This window comes from Parasteatoda tepidariorum, chromosome 5 (assembly GCF_043381705.1).
Source record: "Parasteatoda tepidariorum isolate YZ-2023 chromosome 5, CAS_Ptep_4.0, whole genome shotgun sequence".
In the NCBI taxonomy this organism is placed as follows: domain Eukaryota; kingdom Metazoa; phylum Arthropoda; class Arachnida; order Araneae; family Theridiidae; genus Parasteatoda; species Parasteatoda tepidariorum.
In genome coordinates, this window is record NC_092208.1 from 89,274,336 (window position 1) to 89,295,702 (window position 21,367).

General features: G+C 28.4%; 1 protein-coding gene across 2 annotated transcripts in view; it reads right to left on the reverse strand.

The window, feature by feature from the left end:
- LOC107456313 (beta-mannosidase) overlaps positions 1-20,428 on the reverse strand; it is a 35,438-nt gene extending 15,010 nt beyond the window's left edge. The window contains exons 1-10 of one of the 2 annotated variants that reach the window (XM_043053068.2): positions 20,125-20,428; positions 19,262-19,408; positions 17,811-17,959; positions 15,377-15,579; positions 12,328-12,398; positions 12,058-12,236; positions 10,044-10,203; positions 6,332-6,636; positions 2,024-2,106; positions 1,417-1,607 (exon numbers count right to left, since the gene is read on the reverse strand). In XM_043053068.2, the coding sequence (XP_042909002.1) occupies positions 1,417-1,607; positions 2,024-2,106; positions 6,332-6,636; positions 10,044-10,203; positions 12,058-12,236; positions 12,328-12,398; positions 15,377-15,579; positions 17,811-17,959; positions 19,262-19,408; positions 20,125-20,254 (1,618 nt within the window). In that variant the 5' untranslated portion in view covers positions 20,255-20,428. Of the gene's footprint in view, positions 1-1,416; positions 1,608-2,023; positions 2,107-6,331; positions 6,637-10,043; positions 10,204-12,057; positions 12,237-12,327; positions 12,399-15,376; positions 15,580-17,810; positions 17,960-19,261; positions 19,409-19,796; positions 19,822-20,124 lie in introns of those variants that run through there. The other variant, XM_043053069.2, reaches the window with a different exon arrangement.
- Positions 20,429-21,367: the final 939 nt, after the last annotated feature.

The window sequence follows — 21,367 nt, forward strand, 5'->3', positions numbered from 1 at the left end:
CACCTCCTCATGCCGTTGCTATTCAGTCTTGATCACACACAATGTATACACTCGACTGCTAAAGGCAACACAGGAGCGACCACGACCGTGAACTTAATACAGCTCTCACTATCAGCACTCAAAAAAGTACAGTGATCTTAATACAGCTCTCCCGGCTTCTCACAAAACAATGAATTAACTAGACTAGTGGTATCCGTTCATCGAATTCTATCACAGACATAATTCTGAAGGGGGAGTATTGTAGTGTATCTACCACTACAAAAATACAATTCTGATTCACAAGTATATAAGACATTTTAACTAGATTCTAGGGTGGCGTTCCTTTTCATAGATGAAGGTCGACATTGTCGCTAACTACAGTCCCCACACTGATGTTTGTAAGTTAAATGATTTCGGGATGCCCTGCACAATTATGTATTAAAAGGAGGGTTTTACTCTTTGTTCATATTAAACATAATTTCATGAAAATGCTTGAAGACAGTCTTACTATGGTCATGATCAGCCAGAAAATTCTTTAATTGCAAAAAAAAAAAAAAACATATGGATCTATAGAATAGTCAAGAGCTTCTTCTTCTTGTTCGTTTCATACATATTAATTAGAGAACGCCAAAGCTGGTAATCTATTTTGGACAGTGTGCCTAAGATTGACTTTTCCCGCCTTGAACTTAAAACTCTGGTGTGGGGTTACATTGTAGAAAATTCCTGTTTCATCAGCAGACCTGTATAATATGTATGAATGCGGTTCTTGGAAAAATTGTCACCATCACAGAGAATTTGGTAACATTTTGGTAACATTTGGTAACAAGAGTTGGTAAACATTACCAAACGTAAAACTTTTTCTAGGGAAAATATTTAATAAAAATGAGAACTGGCAAGAAATTTTTTTTTCTAAGTAGTTACTTCATTTACATCTCACTACAGCTGTAAAATGGTCTATTTTTGACGGTCTGGAAAACATCCTGAGGATGACCATCATAATTTTGATCCTCAGCAGAGGGGACGGCTCCTCCTCTTTTTTACCCTGACGACCTGCACGAGAAGTCGAGCACTTTAAGGTAGAACGAGGGTTTACGGTTCAATGAGAACCAAATAATGCACACTCTCAGTCCCAACACAGGTTGATCAAAGTGATCACCCACCCGCTTACTTACCCCAGCCAGTGATGCTTGACTTTGGTGTTCTACTAGGAACCGATCGTTTTTAGGATCAGTCCCCTAAATTTATCTAAAATATTTTTTTTAAATCTATTATCAGAATAGCAAAGAATTGAAGTTTTTCGAAAAATAAAAAAAATTGTCTAAATGAGAGTAACCTATATTTTATTGTATTAGAATTTTACAACTAAAATTTTAAAATATAAATTATAATTCAACACAAAATATTGAGAAACAAAAAAACGTTTTTTATAATGCATACCATCCCCAAACTGTTCGTCCTGCGGATTCATAGAAATCCAACCTTCCTCTTCAGTTTTGGGACCATTCGAAGGGCTTGATGGTAGAAAAGTACGAGTCGGATCTTCTCTTTCCACAATCGGTTTAATTGTTTTTATATATAAATGAATGTAATCTATCTTGTACTGTTCTAAATTATCTTTCACAGCAGGCCTGTTAGTAAATTAGAGATAGAACATAAGTTATGATTGTCTTGAATGACGATGTTAGGTTCATAAATAACTTAAAAATTGAAAGTATGCTGAAAGAAAGGCATCCAAACACGTTAATTGATTGAATTAAAAATTTTATATTTCATTTAAGGACACTTCTAATCATTAAACTTGTATTTTAAACAATCATACTTTAAAAATAGTTTCTGAAAAGTAAATTTTTTAATTAATGATTTTTTATTCGAGAATAGAAATTAATGACACTGTCTCTCCAATTTCTCATAACTACATTGATCATTTAAACTTAATCTTTAATAGGAAATATTTTAGCAAATATTAAGTATATTGCTTCTTTTAAAGCTTTTAATAATTCAATAATTAAAAGTTACCAGTTATGACTTATTTAAAATTTCATACCACCAAGAACCAGCTATAGCCTGCTCATTTTCATTATTGCCAGCCCAAACTGCAATACTAGCATGGTGTTGCAGTCGACGTACCTATATCAAAATAAGTTTACTATACTTGATTCTTATTAAATTATCAAAGTTTTAATCAACTCATACAGGTTCGACTACTTAAGATATATATGTATATACACGTATGTGTATATATATGTCTACACACAATTGTGTGTAAAATAGAAATAACTTAACACAAAAATATATTTTTGCTGCTAAAAAATCCGATCTCATAAGTAAAACAAAAGTAAAAAGAAGAACCATGTTTAGAAAAGCTGTCTAATTTATATTAAATACTTTTCTACATTTTTAATTTAATCAATGTCACCAGTTAAGAATCAAGTAATATTTGAAGTATCTCTTAAAATTCACCTTAATTAAATATAATAACTTCACAAGTTTACATTCAAACTTTAGAGAAAAACTTTTTCATTTATACAATCTATGAACTTTTTAGGACAAAAAATTAAGGTTTCAAACAAAACAATCAATTAATCAGTTCTCGTCTGTTTTCATTAATGTTGAAAACATATATATATATATATACAGTGATACCTCGAGATACGAGTTTAATTCGTTCCGTAACCTTGCTCGTATGTCAATTTGCTCGTATCTCAAAGCAATTTTCCCCATTGAAATTAATTGAAATGCCATTAATCCGTTCCAGCCCCAAAAATGCTACCCCCAATTGTTTTTGTTACGTGTTTTTGAATAAGAAAAATGTATTTATAAATGACAAATATTGTATAAAAACATAATAAAAGAAAATGTAAAGTAAAAAAAAAAAAAAAAAAAAAACTGGTTTTATAAAGTGTGCATACATATTTGTATTTTGATCACTTAAATGCAAGTTGCACACATCTTAAATGCTACTGTATGCTTAATTTTAGTCACTGCTTTTCTCTTCACCGGTCTTTGCTTTTTTAGCTGGATTAAAAAAAAACTGTCCAAGGAGGTTTGTTTCTTCCTCCTTCTCAGAATGCTGCAGAAATGAGTTAGGCGAGTGTCATGAAATAGTTCCGATGCACGACCAGATGCAACTTTTTCGGGATGTTTCCTTGCACGAACTGTGAAATTCTTGCCCACATTCCCAAGAACACTTTTATCTCACTTGTAGAGATAACCTCCTCCACCTCTGGCTCTTCCTCGAAACCAATTTCTTGCAGAACCCCCGAATGCTGCTGCGACGGTAACTCTTGTAATTCCTCTGTCGTCAGTTCCTGAGAGTACTCCTCGATGAGCTCGTTCACGTCTCTCTCACCCATCACCAGGTCCATGGATTTTCCCAGAGACCCAATATCCTCCTCCACTGGCACTTTGGGTTCGAATCCTTCGAAGCTATAGACTCAGGTCACAGCACAATTTTCGGCTACAGACTCACTCTGGCCACAGCTTCTTCCATGCAGAGGTCAAGGTCCTCGTTGCAACGCTCAGCCAGGCCTGATCAATAATTCTGAGGCATATCACGATGTTAAAGTTGTCCTCCCAGTACTCTCGAAGGGTGAGGTTTCTGTTTTCTGTCACCTCAAAGCAGCGCCGGAACAGGTGCTTAGTGTACAGCTTTTTAAAATTAGAAATCACCTGCTGATCCATGGGCTGCAGGATAGGAGTGGTGGTAGATAGAGAACCTTTATAAACTTGAACTCTTCGAGGATGTCATGTTCGAGGTTCGGTGGGTGAGCAGGAGCATTGTCGAGGATGAGAAGGACTTGCCTGGCCGTTCCTCGTATCTCAAATGTCACTCGTATCTCAAAACAAAACTTCGCTCGCTCGACAGCTCGTATCTCAAATAACTCGTATGTTAGGGCACTCGTATCTCGAGGTACCACTGTATATATATATATACATTCAGAAATGGAAATTTTAAAATTAAAAATCGATTTTTAAATTTATAACATCAATATTTAGTAATTTAGTTAAAAGTTAGAGTTTAAACTAACAATTTTAATTCAACTGATCAAGTGACGTTGTCAGTGACATCAGTTCCTTGATCAGTGATCAAGTGACTGATGTTGCTCAACAGTCATTTCACATATGGTTAAAAATACGAATTTCTCCACATAGAATCTAATATAATTCTCAAAAATGTCATACCACAAAAGGTTTTTAAGATATGCACAAATTTTTTTTTAAAAATTAGCATTTTTTTCATACTTTTCTTTTAAAGCTAAAAACAATAATGAAAGAAATTAATTAGTCCTCTTTTATAAAATCAAATTGATAATTTAGCTATACTGTTATAATGCCATTAGTAAAGGTGCTCAGATATCAAGAACATACGGTTTTAATATTTTAATAAATAATTTTACTTATTTCATTAAAAAAAAGGCACTATTGCAACAACTTAGGGGTTCAGAGTAAAACATTCCCTAGTTAAGAGCAAGTAGCAGTTAAAATCACACACTGACAGCTTTTTATGTGAAGCCACCTAGAAAATGCGATGTGACAGAGAAAATCTGTCACATCATGAATGAATGGAGTAAGTACACATGGAAAAAAAAAAGATGACATTGGAAAGAAAAAAAAAGAAACATATTTTTAGTGTAAACTGTAATTTAAAAAAAAGAGGGGGAGATATATTTTTAAAAAGTTTTAACTGTTTACAGACTTTTAATTATACAGATCATAATAAATTGTTAATCAGTTTGTGATTTTTTATTATTTTTTTATATATCAAAACATAAAATCTCATTTGTTTCATTTAAATAAAAAATATTTTTTTTTATTATTTTTTTATGATAATGCAAAAATTTTAGTTTATAATTAGTAGCATTGTAAAAATTTAATTAAAATTGAAACATTATTAAAAATAAATAAAAAAACATTTCGAACAATATTACAACATTAAAAATATTTTATAGTACATGTTATATGTAAATGCTCGATTCAAATTAATTGAAAATGGAATAGAAAGGTATCATAATTAGCTACTGAAAAACAAACTGACAAACAAATCAAAAAACTAATCTCACACTTGTTTATTAACCTGATTTTTAATATTTGGAAGTGACAAAATAATCATTGTTGTCTTAAACTTTTGATACCTTAACCTTATTTTAGGTTGACAAATATTTTAATATAGAACAACTTAACCACCCTAATTATATATTTTTAAATCATACTTTAAAAAAAGGCAGTCTTTAAGATAGAGAAATATGTTTGCAATATTAAAATAAATTATGGTTTTGAAGATTATGTTTTAAATTTAGGAATTGGTAAGTACTAATATTAATGCAACAATAATGTGATGAATTCTGTAGGTATCAAACACTAATGTAATTTTGCTAATTGAAAAGTAAAACACAGAAATATATCTAAAAAAACTTTCAAAACCATGAAAATAATTAAATTAAAAATCTCATAAAATGCTTTGTAATTTTTAAATCAATAAAGATTTCTTTTAAAAAATTTCAATGATTTAGTAAAATGATTAAAAAAAAAACTCAGTGATTTAAATCAAACTTATTTAAATCAATAAACTCTGATGTTGTGTTAAAGTCACTGGGTGGAAAAACTACATAATTTTTGTAGTTTACTATAACTACTTTGTTTAAATGTAGAACTACAAACTTCTTTCTAAATGTAGTAACTACTTTAAGGAAAACTTGGTTTGCATCTATCTAAACTGGCTTTCTAGTATTGTTTACATAAGCAGTTTGTTGTTCCCAATTTTTTTTTTTTTTTTTTTGCATTTAACTTTTTATACCTTTCTTGACAGCGAATATCTAGTTCAAGAAATGATAGGAAATTATCAAATACTTACATTTCTGTTAAGTATTTAATGCTCTTTTATTTCCTCTAAGAAATTAAATACATCGAAAATATGTTNCTTTCTTTGAAATAATACCGACGCTTCACGAGTGTTCATTCGCATGAGAAAGAATGACCAAAATGATAAATAATCTATTATTCATAATGGCTAGTTTAAGTTATAAACTATACTAATGACGTAATTCTTGTTCTATTCCATGCTATCAGTTGCAGCAGCTAAAGGAGCATTTTAATTGTGTCCATTGCCGAACATTTGCAGCCATCAAATTCCAAAAATTAGAACTTTGCTTCCTTACTAAACACATGTTAAAAGTAGTTGAGAGAAATCGCTAAAAGCTACTGTTTTTTTGTATCACACTACTCAATACACAGTTTTTTTTACAAAAAAAAGTAGCACACTACACAACAAAAAAAGTAGCGATTACAGGAGTTTCACTACTTGCAGTGTGCCATTTGCAACCACTGGTCAATGTATGTAATATAACAAGTGTACCTGCTGAGTAATTTCTGTGCTGACGCTTGCAATGAAATCATCATCAGTTGGGTACAGAGAACAAGCAAACATGAAGTCTTGCCAAATAAGTATACCCAACCTATCTGCTGTCTCATAGAAATGATCTGTCTCATATATTCCACCTCCCCAAACTCTCAACATATTCATATGAGCGTCTTTAGCCGACTGAAGGAGATCTTCCACATATTCATGAGTGATCCGTTCCAGAAAACTATCAGCAGGGATCCAGTTGGATCCTTTTGCAAAAAATGGCACCCCATTTACCCGGAAGTAAAAGCTCAAACCTAGAATATAATTAAACAACAATATCATACACGGGTAAAAAACAATATTATCAGCAGGGATCCAGTTGGATCCTTTTGCAAAAAATGGCACCCCATTTACCCGAAAGTAAAAGCTCAAACCTAGAATATAATTAAACAACAATATCATACACGGATAAAAAACAATATTATCAGCAGGGATCCAGTTGGATCCTTTTGCAAAAAATGGCACCCCATTTACCCGGAAGTAAAAGCTCAAACCTAGAATATAATTAAACAACAATATCATGCACGGGTAAAAAACAATATTTAGTCTCTAATCCTAAGGACCAGTAATTTAAAGAAACTACTATTTCGATCACATTTTAGCTGGTTTGTTTGCTTGACTTTATTTATTTTTTTAAAGTCAAAGAGAATTTATTAAAAATTGCAATGCAGAGAATGTGTTATATTCGTTCTCAATAACTGTGAAATATGCTATTTTGGAACAAAAACAGCACACTATCTCTTTACATGAATTCCTGCCTCAGGACAAATGATTATAAAGTCAATTTTTTCTGTGACCAGAGATTATTATTTGGGTTAGTCTAATATGTGTACAGTGAAATTGGCCAGTATAAAAGCAGATAAAAATTATAAACAAAAAACTTTAAAAAAAATTTTAATAAACATTTTTACACTTTTAATTGACTGGGATGATTCAATAAAAATTTTTGCTCATAGCTTTTGCGAATTGAGTTAATGTATTTTCACTGTTCTATTCTATAAAGAGAGAAGATCAAATTTCAGAATAGTTTGTTGGAGGAGAGAAAGATAAGATTTCTTTGCTTATTTTATTTCTTGCTTCTATCAAATAGTTTTTGTTTTTATTTACAGTTTTTAGAATTGTTTAAGGAATGGAAAAAAATTATTGTAGAACAGTTGAAAACAACAAAATTTCATAACCTTAGTAGTTCAAGTAGAAAACACTCACTTTAAACAGATTATTTCGGAAATTCTCAATAATTATGATTTCTATTACTTAACCATAATACTGTAACCTTGATTATGAAATTGTAATAATTACAGATAATTTGTAATAGTTGGTATGTTTGTTGGTTTTGTAATAGTTGGTAGCAGGACTTACAGAATCAATTTATAGTCCAATCTTCATAAATTCAATTTTTTCTGTGACCAGAGATTATTATTGGGCTTAAACTAATGTGTACACCGAATTTGCCACATATAAAAGCAGATAAAAATTATAAAAAAAATTTTTTTGTTAAAATTTGTTTTAATAAACATTTTCAATTGACTGGAATGATGAAATAAAATAATTGACAATTAAAAAAATTGAAAAACTCCTTTTGTGGTCTATAAACAAGCAACTAAAGTTCTCATAAATTAAGATTTCGTTTTTTAAATTTTTCTTGCCATTATTTCTCCTCTCAGTAAATTTTTAGTCTTTTTTTTAAAAAAAAGAAAAGAAAAAGAAAGACCTGATTAGAAAAATTATTTGCAGCTGCCTTGTCAATTTGCAACACTCACTGCTGTGCTGGTGGGTCTACGTTTGTTCAAAGCAAAAGTAGAAGGTTACTAGGACATATTATAGCTTTGAATCCTCTTATCTAAGGATAGCCCTATGTAGTTTAATCATCTAGGAATTAGTCTCAACTTTTTTTTCTTAACTTTAAACTTTAATTTATCAAAAGATCAGTTTTCCCCACGTCAATCAATACATAAGTGGTATATAGAAAGGAAATTTCAGTAAAGTTTCGCCCAGGAGCACAAGGCTTATAGAGTTTTTAAGACAATAAAATACTATAATAACAATAATTTAAAGTAATAAAATATAATTTAAACTCAAAATAATAATATAAGGTAATTTTTTTCTTAATTTTTAGTACTAATCACACTTTTTTAAATGTATTTTTTGAACAATCACGAAAGTGCATTCATGTCTGGTTGTTACCGAAGAAAAAAAGTTTTGCTATTGACCATGAGGATGTTGAAATGATTATTTCAATAACTTACAATTCAGTTACAATTTAAAAATGATAAATAGGGATAGGATGTAGATGGTATCAAAATTCTTTTTTATTTTAAATGACTTTAAAATAAAAAATAATATTCCTCAAAATTTTTAAAAACATGTTTAATATTAGTTTTTTTACATAAAAAAATTATCTATCACAACTTGTGATTATAAATTTAGTAAAAAATACAATAACAATTAAAGTGAATATGCAATTTATGAAAATACCTGATAAAGGTAAGTAGGATTTTATCATTTTTAGTTACAATCTTCAAGAACGACCAATATTGCAATGTCTAATACTCTTCAAATCGAAGGATTGTCGATTGTACAAATTTTTTTTTCCTTCATAACTTGAGACATGAACACTTGTTCTCAGAAGATATTAAAAATAACAATATTCAGTGCAAAATTTAAACTAATTAATTAAAAGAACTAATTCTCCAGTCAAATGCTCTAAAAAAAAGAATATTTAAAATCTATAAAAATTGATTAAAAAAGGGAAACTTATCAATTAAGAAGAAAAAAATACCAAAAAGAGCATGAATACTGCCTTAACAATGGGCAAGGAAAAACCCCATGCAAATCATCAACATCCTAATCCTGGTGACAAACAAACAAAAATGTTATTTATGGCTTTAAAAACTATAAATATTTTCATGCTTTCATTCAATTGCACACAAAGTAAAAAATAGAAGAAAAAAACATATTATTTAAATAGTTTCATGAATTTGTAAACATTTCTTGATATAATTTTAAAAAAGGAAAAGTATAAACTGATTACAATTTCAAAAAAAAAAAAAAAAACTNCATGAATACTGCCTTAACAATGGGCAAGGAAAAACCCCATGCAAATCATCAACATCCTAATCCTGGTGACAAACAAACAAAAATGTTATTTATGGCTTTAAAAACTATAAATATTTTCATGCTTTCATTCAATTGCACACAAAGTAAAAAATAGAAGAAAAAAACATATTATTTAAATAGTTTCATAAATTTGTAAACATTTCTTGATATAATTTTAAAAAGGGAAGGAAGTATAAACTGATGACAATTTCAAAAACAAAAAAACTTTGCGATCAAAGTAATACAATTCAACTTGAGACACCCTTAAAATAATAACTATTTAGAAATCACTGTACCAAAAGTTAAATGACTTTAATAATGCTAGCAATAATATTTTAACATAACATTTTGCTGGATAAATCTATTCTTCTTGTAATAAAAATAATATACCTTGGATAGGATTTACAGACATTTTAATTTTTTATCAACTTGGTCGATAAGAATTTATTACAACATATGACAACAAAACTTAAGTCTTTAGTCTCTCAATCTCAAACATAATGAAGTGAGCAAATGCATATCAAGAAAAACATTATTATAGAGCAACTTTAATGAAGGAACATACCAGAAGAATTTGCAACAGGTTCTTGAATTAATTCAATAGATCTGAAACCTATCTGTATAGACTTTGAAGCATTTTCTTTAACACTTGAGAAATATACATTCAAAGAATAGAGGTTCTGTCCACCTAATTCATTCGGCCACCACAGCTTTATTCCTAAACTCTAAAAGGAAATTTTATTTTTTCAAAAATTAAATTATAGAATATACTTTATTCAAAAGAGGATAAGGCATGCTTTCTGCTATGTAAAATATAAATTCACAAGAATGCTAATAAAGTGCAAAGAAAGTACAGAAATGGACTAATTTCAGTTCAATAAAAAAGAATCTTCCTCAGTTTCTTAACACCAAATGACAGTAGAAAAATACCAAGACATACATGCGCAAAGTGGTTTAACTAGCTGGAACAAGCCTGAATGAAATAATAAATTGAAAGAGATAAAAAAATTTTTTAAAAAAATGGTGGTTTGGCAAGAATCCAAAGTGAAAGACTGATGACAGTTTCAAAAACAAAAAAACTTTGCGATCAAAGTAATACAATTCAACTTAATTAATTTTATTTCAACGAGTTAATTAATTTTATTTCCACATCTTGTATTTAATTTTTCACATTGCACCCTGAGGTCCTCACCAAAACCTTCTGTTATCTCTCTTCTTTTATTATTACACCTGCTACTGCAGTTTTGAAGAAAAATTATAAAATTTGCACAATAAGAAAACATAATTTCCTTTTAGAAAATATAATTTCCAAATTACAAATTCAACTACAAAAATTACAATTTAGAAGATTTATTATTTTAATAAAATAAAAATTTAATTAAAAAGAATTTTTTTAAAAATATATTTCTTAGTTTTATTTACTCTTGTTAGTTATTTCCACATGTCATTGTATTTTGAACTCATAATGGAATAATTTCTTAGATAATCAGAATTCTATTTATAAAATTGCAACTTGATTAACATATTTTAATATTAACTTACTATTTTTAATTTAAGTGGGCACTTAGCACTGCAGCCCCACCCTTCAGTCCATTTTCTAAGTTTATGAATTTATAAGTACACAAAAATGAGTAACTTTTTTACTTTGGAGCTCCATATGATTCTATATATTTCTAAAATAAAATTATTTTCATTATTTAAAAAAAAAATATGAACAACTGAAAATACACCAATCAACATCCTCTTCAACTTATGGCTAATACATCAATTACTTCAAGAAACAAATTATTCCTGGATAAGGTTTTTTTCCTAATATAATTTAAAAGCCTTAAGAATTCTGATACAACAAATTGGTTAGAATCGAATACATGCTTAGGCCCGGTTTTATATATTTGATGAATGGTTTCATAGCTCAACATTTCAAACTTTTCACAGTAATTTTAAAGTTGTTAATGAAGTTTTATTAAGGAAAACGGAATTCCGCAGAGGAGCGAATTAGAAGCAAGCCCATATTATTTTGTTCAAACTTATTCCTTCCCTAATGTAGGTGTTTTTTTCTTGCCATTTTTCTACTGTCTTTAAGTTCTACTATCATTTCTATTGCTATATCTTAAAAATAAATAAGTGTATCGAGAAATATTTTGCATAATATTTGAGAAATTATATACATTGGAATTTATTTATTATTTTAAGAATAATTATACTTTATTCTCAAAATTTAAGAAAGAGGAGGGAAAAATTTAAATGTAATAGAAATTAGAATGTACTTTAAACTTTTAGGTAAAATAAATAATGCTCAACTTATTTGAAAATAAATAAAATTGAAAACTTAAATATAAGGATATACTTGGCTTAAATCGAATCAAGAATAAAATTGAAGTAATGAACATAACTTTATTTTGTAATTTAAAAAGAAAAGAAACTTAAAGGTATTTTAGAAAATTAGAATATACTCAATATTTTTGGAAAATAAAGATAAAAAAAAACAATAACAAACATTACATTTTTATTCAATATTCATGAATTTTAAATCAATACTATAAATTTTTGGAAAAGTTAAGAAAAATGGTAATAAATACCTGAGGTAAATTGATTTTAAAAATTTTCTTGGCCTCTAAATTTTTTTCAGGAATAACCATTGTCCGAGATTGCAAAATAAGTGAATCATTCAAATAAATTTCAAATATTCCATCAATAGATTTACTATCCACAGTTGTCATGTATATTGTAACAGTCATACTTTTCACAGTTACATAATCTGCAATGTCAAATTATTGTACATCAGAAATGCAAAATTGTGAATTTTATTAATGTGAAATGAAAACATGAAAAGCATCTAAATAACCAACCTTGAAAATTGGCCTGTACAAGTACATTTTCAATAATGAGGGAATCAAAACCAATTAATTCTATTGGCTTCCTAAGATAAAAATACATTTTTATCACTGAATACATCTACTTACACATTTCCTTTCACAATATAGTCATAAGTTATGAAATAAGTCTTCTAAATTCAAAAGAAAGTTTATATATTTTGAAAGATTATTTCAGAATCAAAGTTTCTTAACGTAAAAACAGTAAAATTTTAATGCCTTTTTTTATAAAATTTTAGTCTCGATCTTTTACAACTTATGTAATTTATAAATATTAATAATCAAATGAACTACTTATAAATAATACATTTTTCATAAATTATGTACCAATGATACTTTGATTTATATAATAATAAAGTAATGCATTGTATCATCCCTATATAACTTTTATTACATGAAATACTTGTATGCTTTAATTAAAAAGCTTTTGATCCTGAACAGTTTTAGCATACGAAAATAAATTATTATAGAAACTATACAACAATAATGCATTTTCAAATAATGAAACAGTTTAATGACAAAAATAACTAGTACCGTCATGTGGGGCTACTTTGTGCAAATTCGAATTTGGCACTTTTCAAGTTCTGTTATTCAGTATTATTATTGCTATTATGTTTTTTTCAAGTTAAAAATTTGTGGAATTTGAAGATAGAAGTCTTCTCTATTACTACAAAAAAATTTTCGAATTTTAAAACAATCTCAGAGTGTGTTTTGTTTATCCAATGTCAACAACTTTCCGAGAACGTCGGAAGTCGAAAAGTACGGGTGGAAACTTTAGCTGAGAAATGCAAAGACGTTGATAAAAAAATTGTCGTAAGTGAAAATGTTTTTATTTATATATTAATAAACAATTATATCATGTTAGCGTTAAAAAAGTTCTAAAATTAATAACAAATATATGGAAAATGAAAAAAAATGCACTGTGGGGCTACTTTGTGCAAAGTTTCATTTGTTTGTTTTTTTTCGACAGAAAAATTGTCAGACGTTATAAAAAAAATACCCGGAACGAGAAACTACCGTGATTACACTTTAGAAAAGCTGCAACAATGTTTGCAAGCAGTTGCTTGTGGTATGTCGATTGCAGAAGCTTCTCGGAAGTACAAAATCCACAGAAATACTATCTCTAATAAAATTCACAAGAAACACGTGAAACTTCCTGGTAAACTATTATTTTTCTTCTACAAAGATTTTTCTAATGAATTAATCAAACGATTTAACACATAAAAATATATTTTATAGGACATCAGGTGATTTTGACAGAAACTGAAGAGCAAGTTCTGTCATGTTCATTCAAGCATGTTATGTTCAAATTTATCAATATTATAAATGTTAATGAATATGTAATAATTATTATTTTTGAAATTTCATCCATTTCAATGTTCAAAAATGTATATGGTTTCCTTTTGTTTAAACTCAAATGTTTTGAAATAAACATTCTTTTTAAGAAAAAATTCTTTATAAAAAATGGTTTTTTAACGCTGAAAATTATTTTCAAACTAATATCTTTACATATCTTGATGTTTTTGTTATTAAAAATGTCAACAATTAACTTTTTTAACAATTTTATATCAATATTTTACTAAAAACATGATTATTAAACTGAATTCCTATCGCTGCACAAAGTAGCCCCACTTGGGGGCTACTTTGTGCAAGGTATGTTTTGACTTATTATTTGTAAATATTACATACAAATAATGCCAATATTGATCAAATTCACTCGTCTGAGTCCAGTTATGAATATAATATAGATAAATTTTACTAAAGTTTGAATTAACATAGTTTTTTTACATGTCAAAGTTCAAAAATTGCGAAATCCTGCACAAAGTAGCCCCACATGACGGTAATAAATACTTACGTAAATAAAGCAGTTGAAATGCACAAAATTGAACAATTCTTAGGGTTGGTTAGACCTTGTACCCAATGGTTACATTTATGTTTTTTACTCATTTAAAATATTTTGCCAAAAATAATGTTTTGATAAAAATTTTATTTTGCCAAAGAAGGGCTTAGTGAAAAAAAAAAAGAGAAAATAACTAGCAATTTCTTATTATACAAATTACAATTGTTAAAAATGGTTTTTTGCCTCAGATATATATTAAAAAAATACCAAATAAATAAAAAATAGCCTAGTTTGTATAATTGTAACAAATACTTGGTAATAAATAATTTTTCATGCCAAAATCTTAATTTCCGTGCTTGAAACTAACAAATGTACCAGTAAAAGTAAATTTAATTTTAAAAATTTCAAAAATTCAAAAAATTGAAAATAAATTTTTCTGTTATTCAGAAATTTCATCTTAGTAACAATATTAAACCTTCATTTAATTTAAAAAAAAAAATTTGATATAAAAAATCAGAATTATTAAAAATTAGAAATCAATAAAATACTTACTACAATTAAATCAAACTGGGTGAAATTAAAGGAAAAGAATCCTTATAATTATTTCAGATTTTCTCTCTTAGTTTAAATAACCAGTTTAAAATCTCAATCTTGATTACGGGAAGGTGCTTGAGAGTTTTAGTTGCATTGCGTGAGGTGAAGTAACATTTTTAAATTTCTTGCTAAAAACAGAGTGGTAAAAATTTTAGAAAAAAAAATGAAATAGCTTTAAAATGATTACTATTAGTGAAACTTGATTCATTAAGCCTAATACTTATTTAAATAGTCAAGCAAGCAATAAATAGTGTAACAATTCTATTTCACTAGGGATTTTTTTAGGAAACTTACTCAATTTCAGGGAATATTCAAAAATGTACAAAACCGGGAGAATTTTTATTAAACAAGTAGACTAGGAGAAACTGGCAAAATCCAGTACAGTTGGCAGCTATGAGGATTGAAGAGCCATCTGCTGATGAATTTTCTAATTAAATTTAAAACTCTGAGAAAATAAATCACTCGTTTGGTTACCTCAGCAGACCAACCTCAAATAGAACATTTCTTTGGATTTTTCAAATCAGTGATTTTTTATTGGGACATTTGAATGAGCCAAAGTCTCAAAACAATTTATTTCAGAATAATAATCACCAAATTCCTTGCGTAGGGAAGGAAGGTCCCCAGTCCCAACTAAAAGAGCTCTGCATTTTTCTGATGTAGTTCACGTGACACTCTCCATTCTGAACAGGGAGTGGACAGGTAGGAGGAATAACATAGTCCAAGAGTTGTATCTTATGTTTTTCCAAAGCATATGCCACTGGGGATTCTATTGCAATCCTTATTGTGCTGTTGTTCTAGAAATAAAAAGTGGATCATCACATTTTGGCTCATCCCATTGAAGCAACCTCAAAGTTTCAGTTTTAGAATTAAGACTGAAAAGTCTATCTGGAGATTTTAGGACTATCTTTAATGAACTAACTAAAAATTAAAACAAACATTAAATTTTGGCTCATGAAGCACTAGAGTAACATAGTTATAAAGGCAGGGGAAGGGGGATAAAATCACAGCAAAAAATTTTTTTAAACTTTTAGTCCATGGTAAAACAGGAAAACATAAGAAAAACAATTTATTCAGCATAAAGTCCATGGAAAGTTTAAAAAAAAATTTTTTTTTTGATAATTACAATTCAGGTTTTCACTCAATGATTCATTGGGCAAGGAAAAGAAACCCATTCAGCAAACTATGAGAACTGAAAATGAAGCTTTTTATTTTTAGCTTGTAGGAAATTCACTTGATCACATTAATAAAGGATTTTACGGACATCAGTGTTCATAAGTGTTTGTTTGTTTTTTGTTGTCTTTTTTGACATTCCGAAATTTACAAAGTATAATTATTGTAATTTTGACAGCTGATAGTTAAATTCAGATCAGTAACTGGAGGATGATAGATTTATTTTGCAAGCATTTGCAAATTGCTTAAGTTTTACAAAAGCCAGTGAATACCGCATTAATACTGTAGAAACCTTCCCAAACAAAATTAACCTATCCCAAATTTATATTGTAATTACCAAACTATTACATAGTGAATTAATACATAGAGTATTGAGCTAAATGTTTTTTCTACACTCTCAAAGTATGTGCAAATAAATGTGCCATAATATGTAATATAAGTTACACACAATATGTAATGTACATATGTAATATAAGTGAATTGATAACACAGTTAAAATTAAGAGTCTAACTTTTTGGACTCAAGTTATATCAAAAATTTAAGAAATTCTATGAACAAACATTTGCCAAATAATATAGGAGAAAAAAAGTCATTTGCAAAAGGGAGATAACAAATTTTCAGAGATATTCTAAGAAAGGTTACTAAGTTCAACGCTTCATAAATTGTTATTTTGCTAAGAATTAAAATAAAATTAGAGCAAACTTAATTAATTTTTCTTATAATTCGAGATGATAACAAAATAAGATAATATCGATGTACAGTGGGCCCAAAAAAAAGGACCACCCTGAATAACTTTTGATCTAATGATTGGATCTTCGCATTCTAGAACTCAATCTTAATGGTTTGAGGGGGTGACCGCAAACATGCTAATTAATTGGTGCAAACGATATCTTAAGTTACAAAATCATACACAAAAACATATTTTTTCTGAATAAGTATACCTTTCTTTTCCACGGATTCGGATTTCTGAACCCCAAAAAATAAAGGATAGCCGCAATCTGGGAAATTGGGTTCCAATAGTTTGGCCAGGAGAGCGCTCCAAAGTTTGGATCCCTTAATGTTAACACAAATAACCTTAATGTTTGCAAGCAATTATAAAATTGATTTGTCCAAAGATAATTCTATGCAAAAAATAAATTTTAGTATATATTAATTATTTTATTTAAACTTTAATTGGAAAATTTTTGAATTGTAAGGTATACATATTTTATTTTGCTAAACAAATTTTGCTTCAATTTTACAAGGCAAAATACAAAATTTGAGCAAAATTGGTCATATAGTTTCTGAGAAATTGAATTTTAAAAAAGTTGTATAGTTAAAACTTGATTTTTCAGGAACTATTCAACAGATTTCGCTCAAATTTTGTTTGTTACCACGCAAATTTACTTACTTTAAAATGATGTAAAAATTGTATATCTTACAGTTCAAAATTTCTTCGCCTGTTATTAAATAAAATAATAAAAAATCTAAACAAAAAATTATTTTTTCCCTGTAATTATCTTTGGAAAAACGAGTTTTATAATTGTATGTAAAAACTTTTCAATTTGCTTAAAAATTTCTCATTTCATTTATTAGGATAATTCAATGTAAAAAATAATTTTTAACTATCTATTACTTTTTAATAATTTTTTAATAAAAGTTTAAAAAACTTTTTTAATTATAAGGTACAGAAATTTCTAGATTGTTTCAAGAGAAGGAGTTTTTAATGGCAAAAAGCAAACATTGAATGCAATCAGTCAAATAGTTTCTGAGTTATTAAATTTTAAAAAAGTTGCGAATTGAAAATTTTATTTCTCAAGAACTATTTGATCGCTATAGATAGCACTATATAACATAAAAAAATAACTTGCATTACCTTTAGGAAAGGTTTCACATCAAACTGGTATCGAATAAACATGTTATCAGTAGAGCCAATCATTTTTCCATTCAAATATATTTTACTAACAGTGTCAATTCCATGAGCAAGTAGTAAGATTCTGTCTTTTTGCAGCAAATGACACTCAACTAAAAAAAATAATAATAACATTAAACATGGTTATCAACACACTTCATTTAATAAGGTTAGATACAATAAAAGTTAATAAAACAGAAATATTTGTTAATAATGATGGTACAACTGCCAGATGTGGCCAAACTCAAGGTAAAAATATTTAAACTTTGTATCTATGATAAAAGCAAATGATGTCTGACACTAAAACAAAAAGGGAATAAAAAAGAGGCAACAAAAAAGGAGAGACGTTTGCTAAGATACCTCTGGATTACGCAACAAAAATTTAATTGAAGATAAATTCTCAAAGGAAATTACTATGTAAGCATGAGAATGATAAATAGAATTGGTCTGTAAATGTATAGCAGTGAATTACATAAATAAATATTTACAGCAGAACTCAACCATAACAAAGGATTTGGAAAATAGAAAAGTATTCAGTTATTCCGAATTCAAGGTTAGTACCCCTGAGACAAAATTTTTTTGAGATATTTGCGACAAAACTCTTAATGAATTCCCTCACTCTAAAAAATTATCGGACTTAAAAACTGTGGAGAAATTAACAGCAATAACAGCCAAAAATTTGATAGAATTATTGCTTTAAAATGTAAATACTCAAATGCATGATTCGAATTATCCATATCGTTTGAAATATACTGGGATATTTAAAAATCACACGAAAATCAATATCAGTAACTGCCGAAAATACAATTGAAATATTACATCAGTACATGATACTATCGGCGTAAAATGAGCTTGTCAAAAAGTGATTATCTAAACATTCAAATATTGCATGTAAATTTCTGCAGAAAAGAAAAGTAAAATGTTTCACTTTTTGAAAGAAAAATCTTTCTGCAAGAACTCTGTAACGTTGTGTCTTTAACTCTGTAACACAGTGTCACTGCAATTCTGCCAAGGAAGTTAGTACAGTAATATAAAAATAAGCTAACATAAATTGCTTAACTTAGCCGATTTTAATTATATATTGCACAAATTTTTCCTCTTTATCATATAAAGATTTTATAATTTTGACTGTCTCTTTTCGAGATAATAACATTTCTTTTCAAATTTTAAGCAGCTGCATTTTTTATGGTTTATATCTGACAAACCTTAGTATCATATTTTGCCTAAAGAGTAGATGTCATTGTATACAATGCGAGCATTACCCACCTTGGAGTAGCAAATGAACCATTCATAATTGAAAATATTTAAGGTCCATAGCAAAATTTCATAAAACAAAATACTTAAAATATTCACAGATTCTAGTTTGAAAATAGTTCTATCTATAAACTATCATGAAATGTAAATGGTGGATAAACCTTGAAAATCTTTCTGAAAGGTCCAACTATCTCTTCCTATCCAACTATAGAGGACGTCATTCGATTGGAAGTAAGGGTCTTGAATGATATTGTTGTTATACAAGTCTGTATAAATGCTACCAGGAACATTGGATTTAACAGTTAAACCTGAAAAACAAAATAAAATTACAAATTAAAAAGCTTAAAGTGTTGGCAACTGAACATACAGTTTCTTGAGTAATAATGTGATAAAACCTATTAAGTGCCATTCCGTTTAGAAACAAAATAACGAAACATACCAACAAAAACAGATAACATATCAAAAAGAAAAAACAGATGAACACAACTAAAAATAAATTTTTTTGATCAAAAGCTGTTAAGAATGAACACTTAAACTGACTTTTATATACTGTAATATGATTTATGATTCATGAATTATAATTCTGTGTAAAAATAAACGAAATAATATGAAAATAGTTATTTTTTTATATATGATGTGAAAAACTTTTAAATTTCTGGAACAATATAAATTTTAATTTTATCAAATTTAAGGTACTTTTTATCATGGTATTGCTGAACAATTGTATGGGTCAATTTTAGTTCCATCCACTTTCTCTCAGTGACCTGGAAATAACAGTTCTCTTTTTTCAGGATAAAATAGCAACCCTGTTTTTGAAAATCATAAAATATTTATTTTATATATATCTTTAAAGAAGATATTTAGATTATTTTAAAAAAAAGAACCCAAAATATTGGATGTCCTGGGTCCTAAGAACCCGCAGTTACCACTGAAAAGTAATATCACAAAGAAAATAAATTGTGAAACGAGAAAGTAAGTATATAACACTTCAATGAGTAGATACTTATAAATATAAAGTCCATACTTCCATTTAAATTCACTGATTTCCACGGACCAGACAAGGAAAAACATTCGGCTGATTTAAAAATACTCTCACAGTTTGTGTCTGGGAAATAGGTAAAAACAAACACGATAGAAAAATATAGAATAATCATTCTCTTTTAAAATTCAGTTATTATAAAAGTATGACACTATTAAGCGTGCTTTCTTCGTCTTTACCCCAAATGAGAGGATAGATATAACTTCAAAACATGTGATCGCTCTGTCAGTGAAGTGTTTACGTTTACGTATTTCACAGATTCCCCACCCCCCCCCATGCTTGTTTTCACGCATGCGCAGTTTATTCCTGGCTAAAGAGTGATTCCTAGGGGGCCGTTCAAAAGTACGTACATCCCGAAGGGGGGAGGGGATTTGCTATTTTTTACGGTTTTGTATGATGGGGTGGGGGGGAGGTATTATACAAAGTACGTATATGTAGTTCGGTGTTATTGTTTAAATAATTTAAATTAATACATTATATTAAATAAATATTTAATTTTATTTAAAACATAATTATTTTAATTTTTATGAAAAAGGGGGGTAGACTAATAAAATGTACGTACTCTAAGGGGGTGGGANGGAGTAAGACCTTGTGTACGGTAATGTACGAAGGGGGGGGAGGGGGTTAAAATTTCTCCATTTTTGTGTACGTACTTTTTGAACGGCCCCCTAGGAACTTCGCTTCGAAGCTTTTATTTCATCTTTTTTTACAAACATTTTGTTGTAATTATTTTCTATTACCATAGAAAAATACTTTTAATGGAAAGTTTGTTTTTTTTCATTCAGAATTAAATATATTTTTTATAAATTATGAGTAAAATTCACCTATGATATTTCAAAGCATTCCACTGTATTCCCTTTCTTCAGTGATTTGAAAAATTAAATAAAAAGGAAGAACGAGAAAAAAGAAACTAAATATGGAATAGTCGTTTTAAATTATATATTTTTAGTATTCGGAAATAAAATCAGTATTCTTATACCTTTGTATGTTATCTTTTTGAACGTTACTTTAAGAGAGGCCCATGCATGAAGATGAAAAGCTTTGAACTATACAAATTAAGAGGCCCACACTTGAAATTTAAGCGTTAAAAATTAGTTAAATATATTATGTGGATGGCGACGCGACGGAGCATTTGTCCCGGGTCGAACTTTTTTATAACATTATGAGGCCCACGTGACATTAGTGATGTCCTATATATAATTTTATAAAAAATAATTTAAAAAATAAT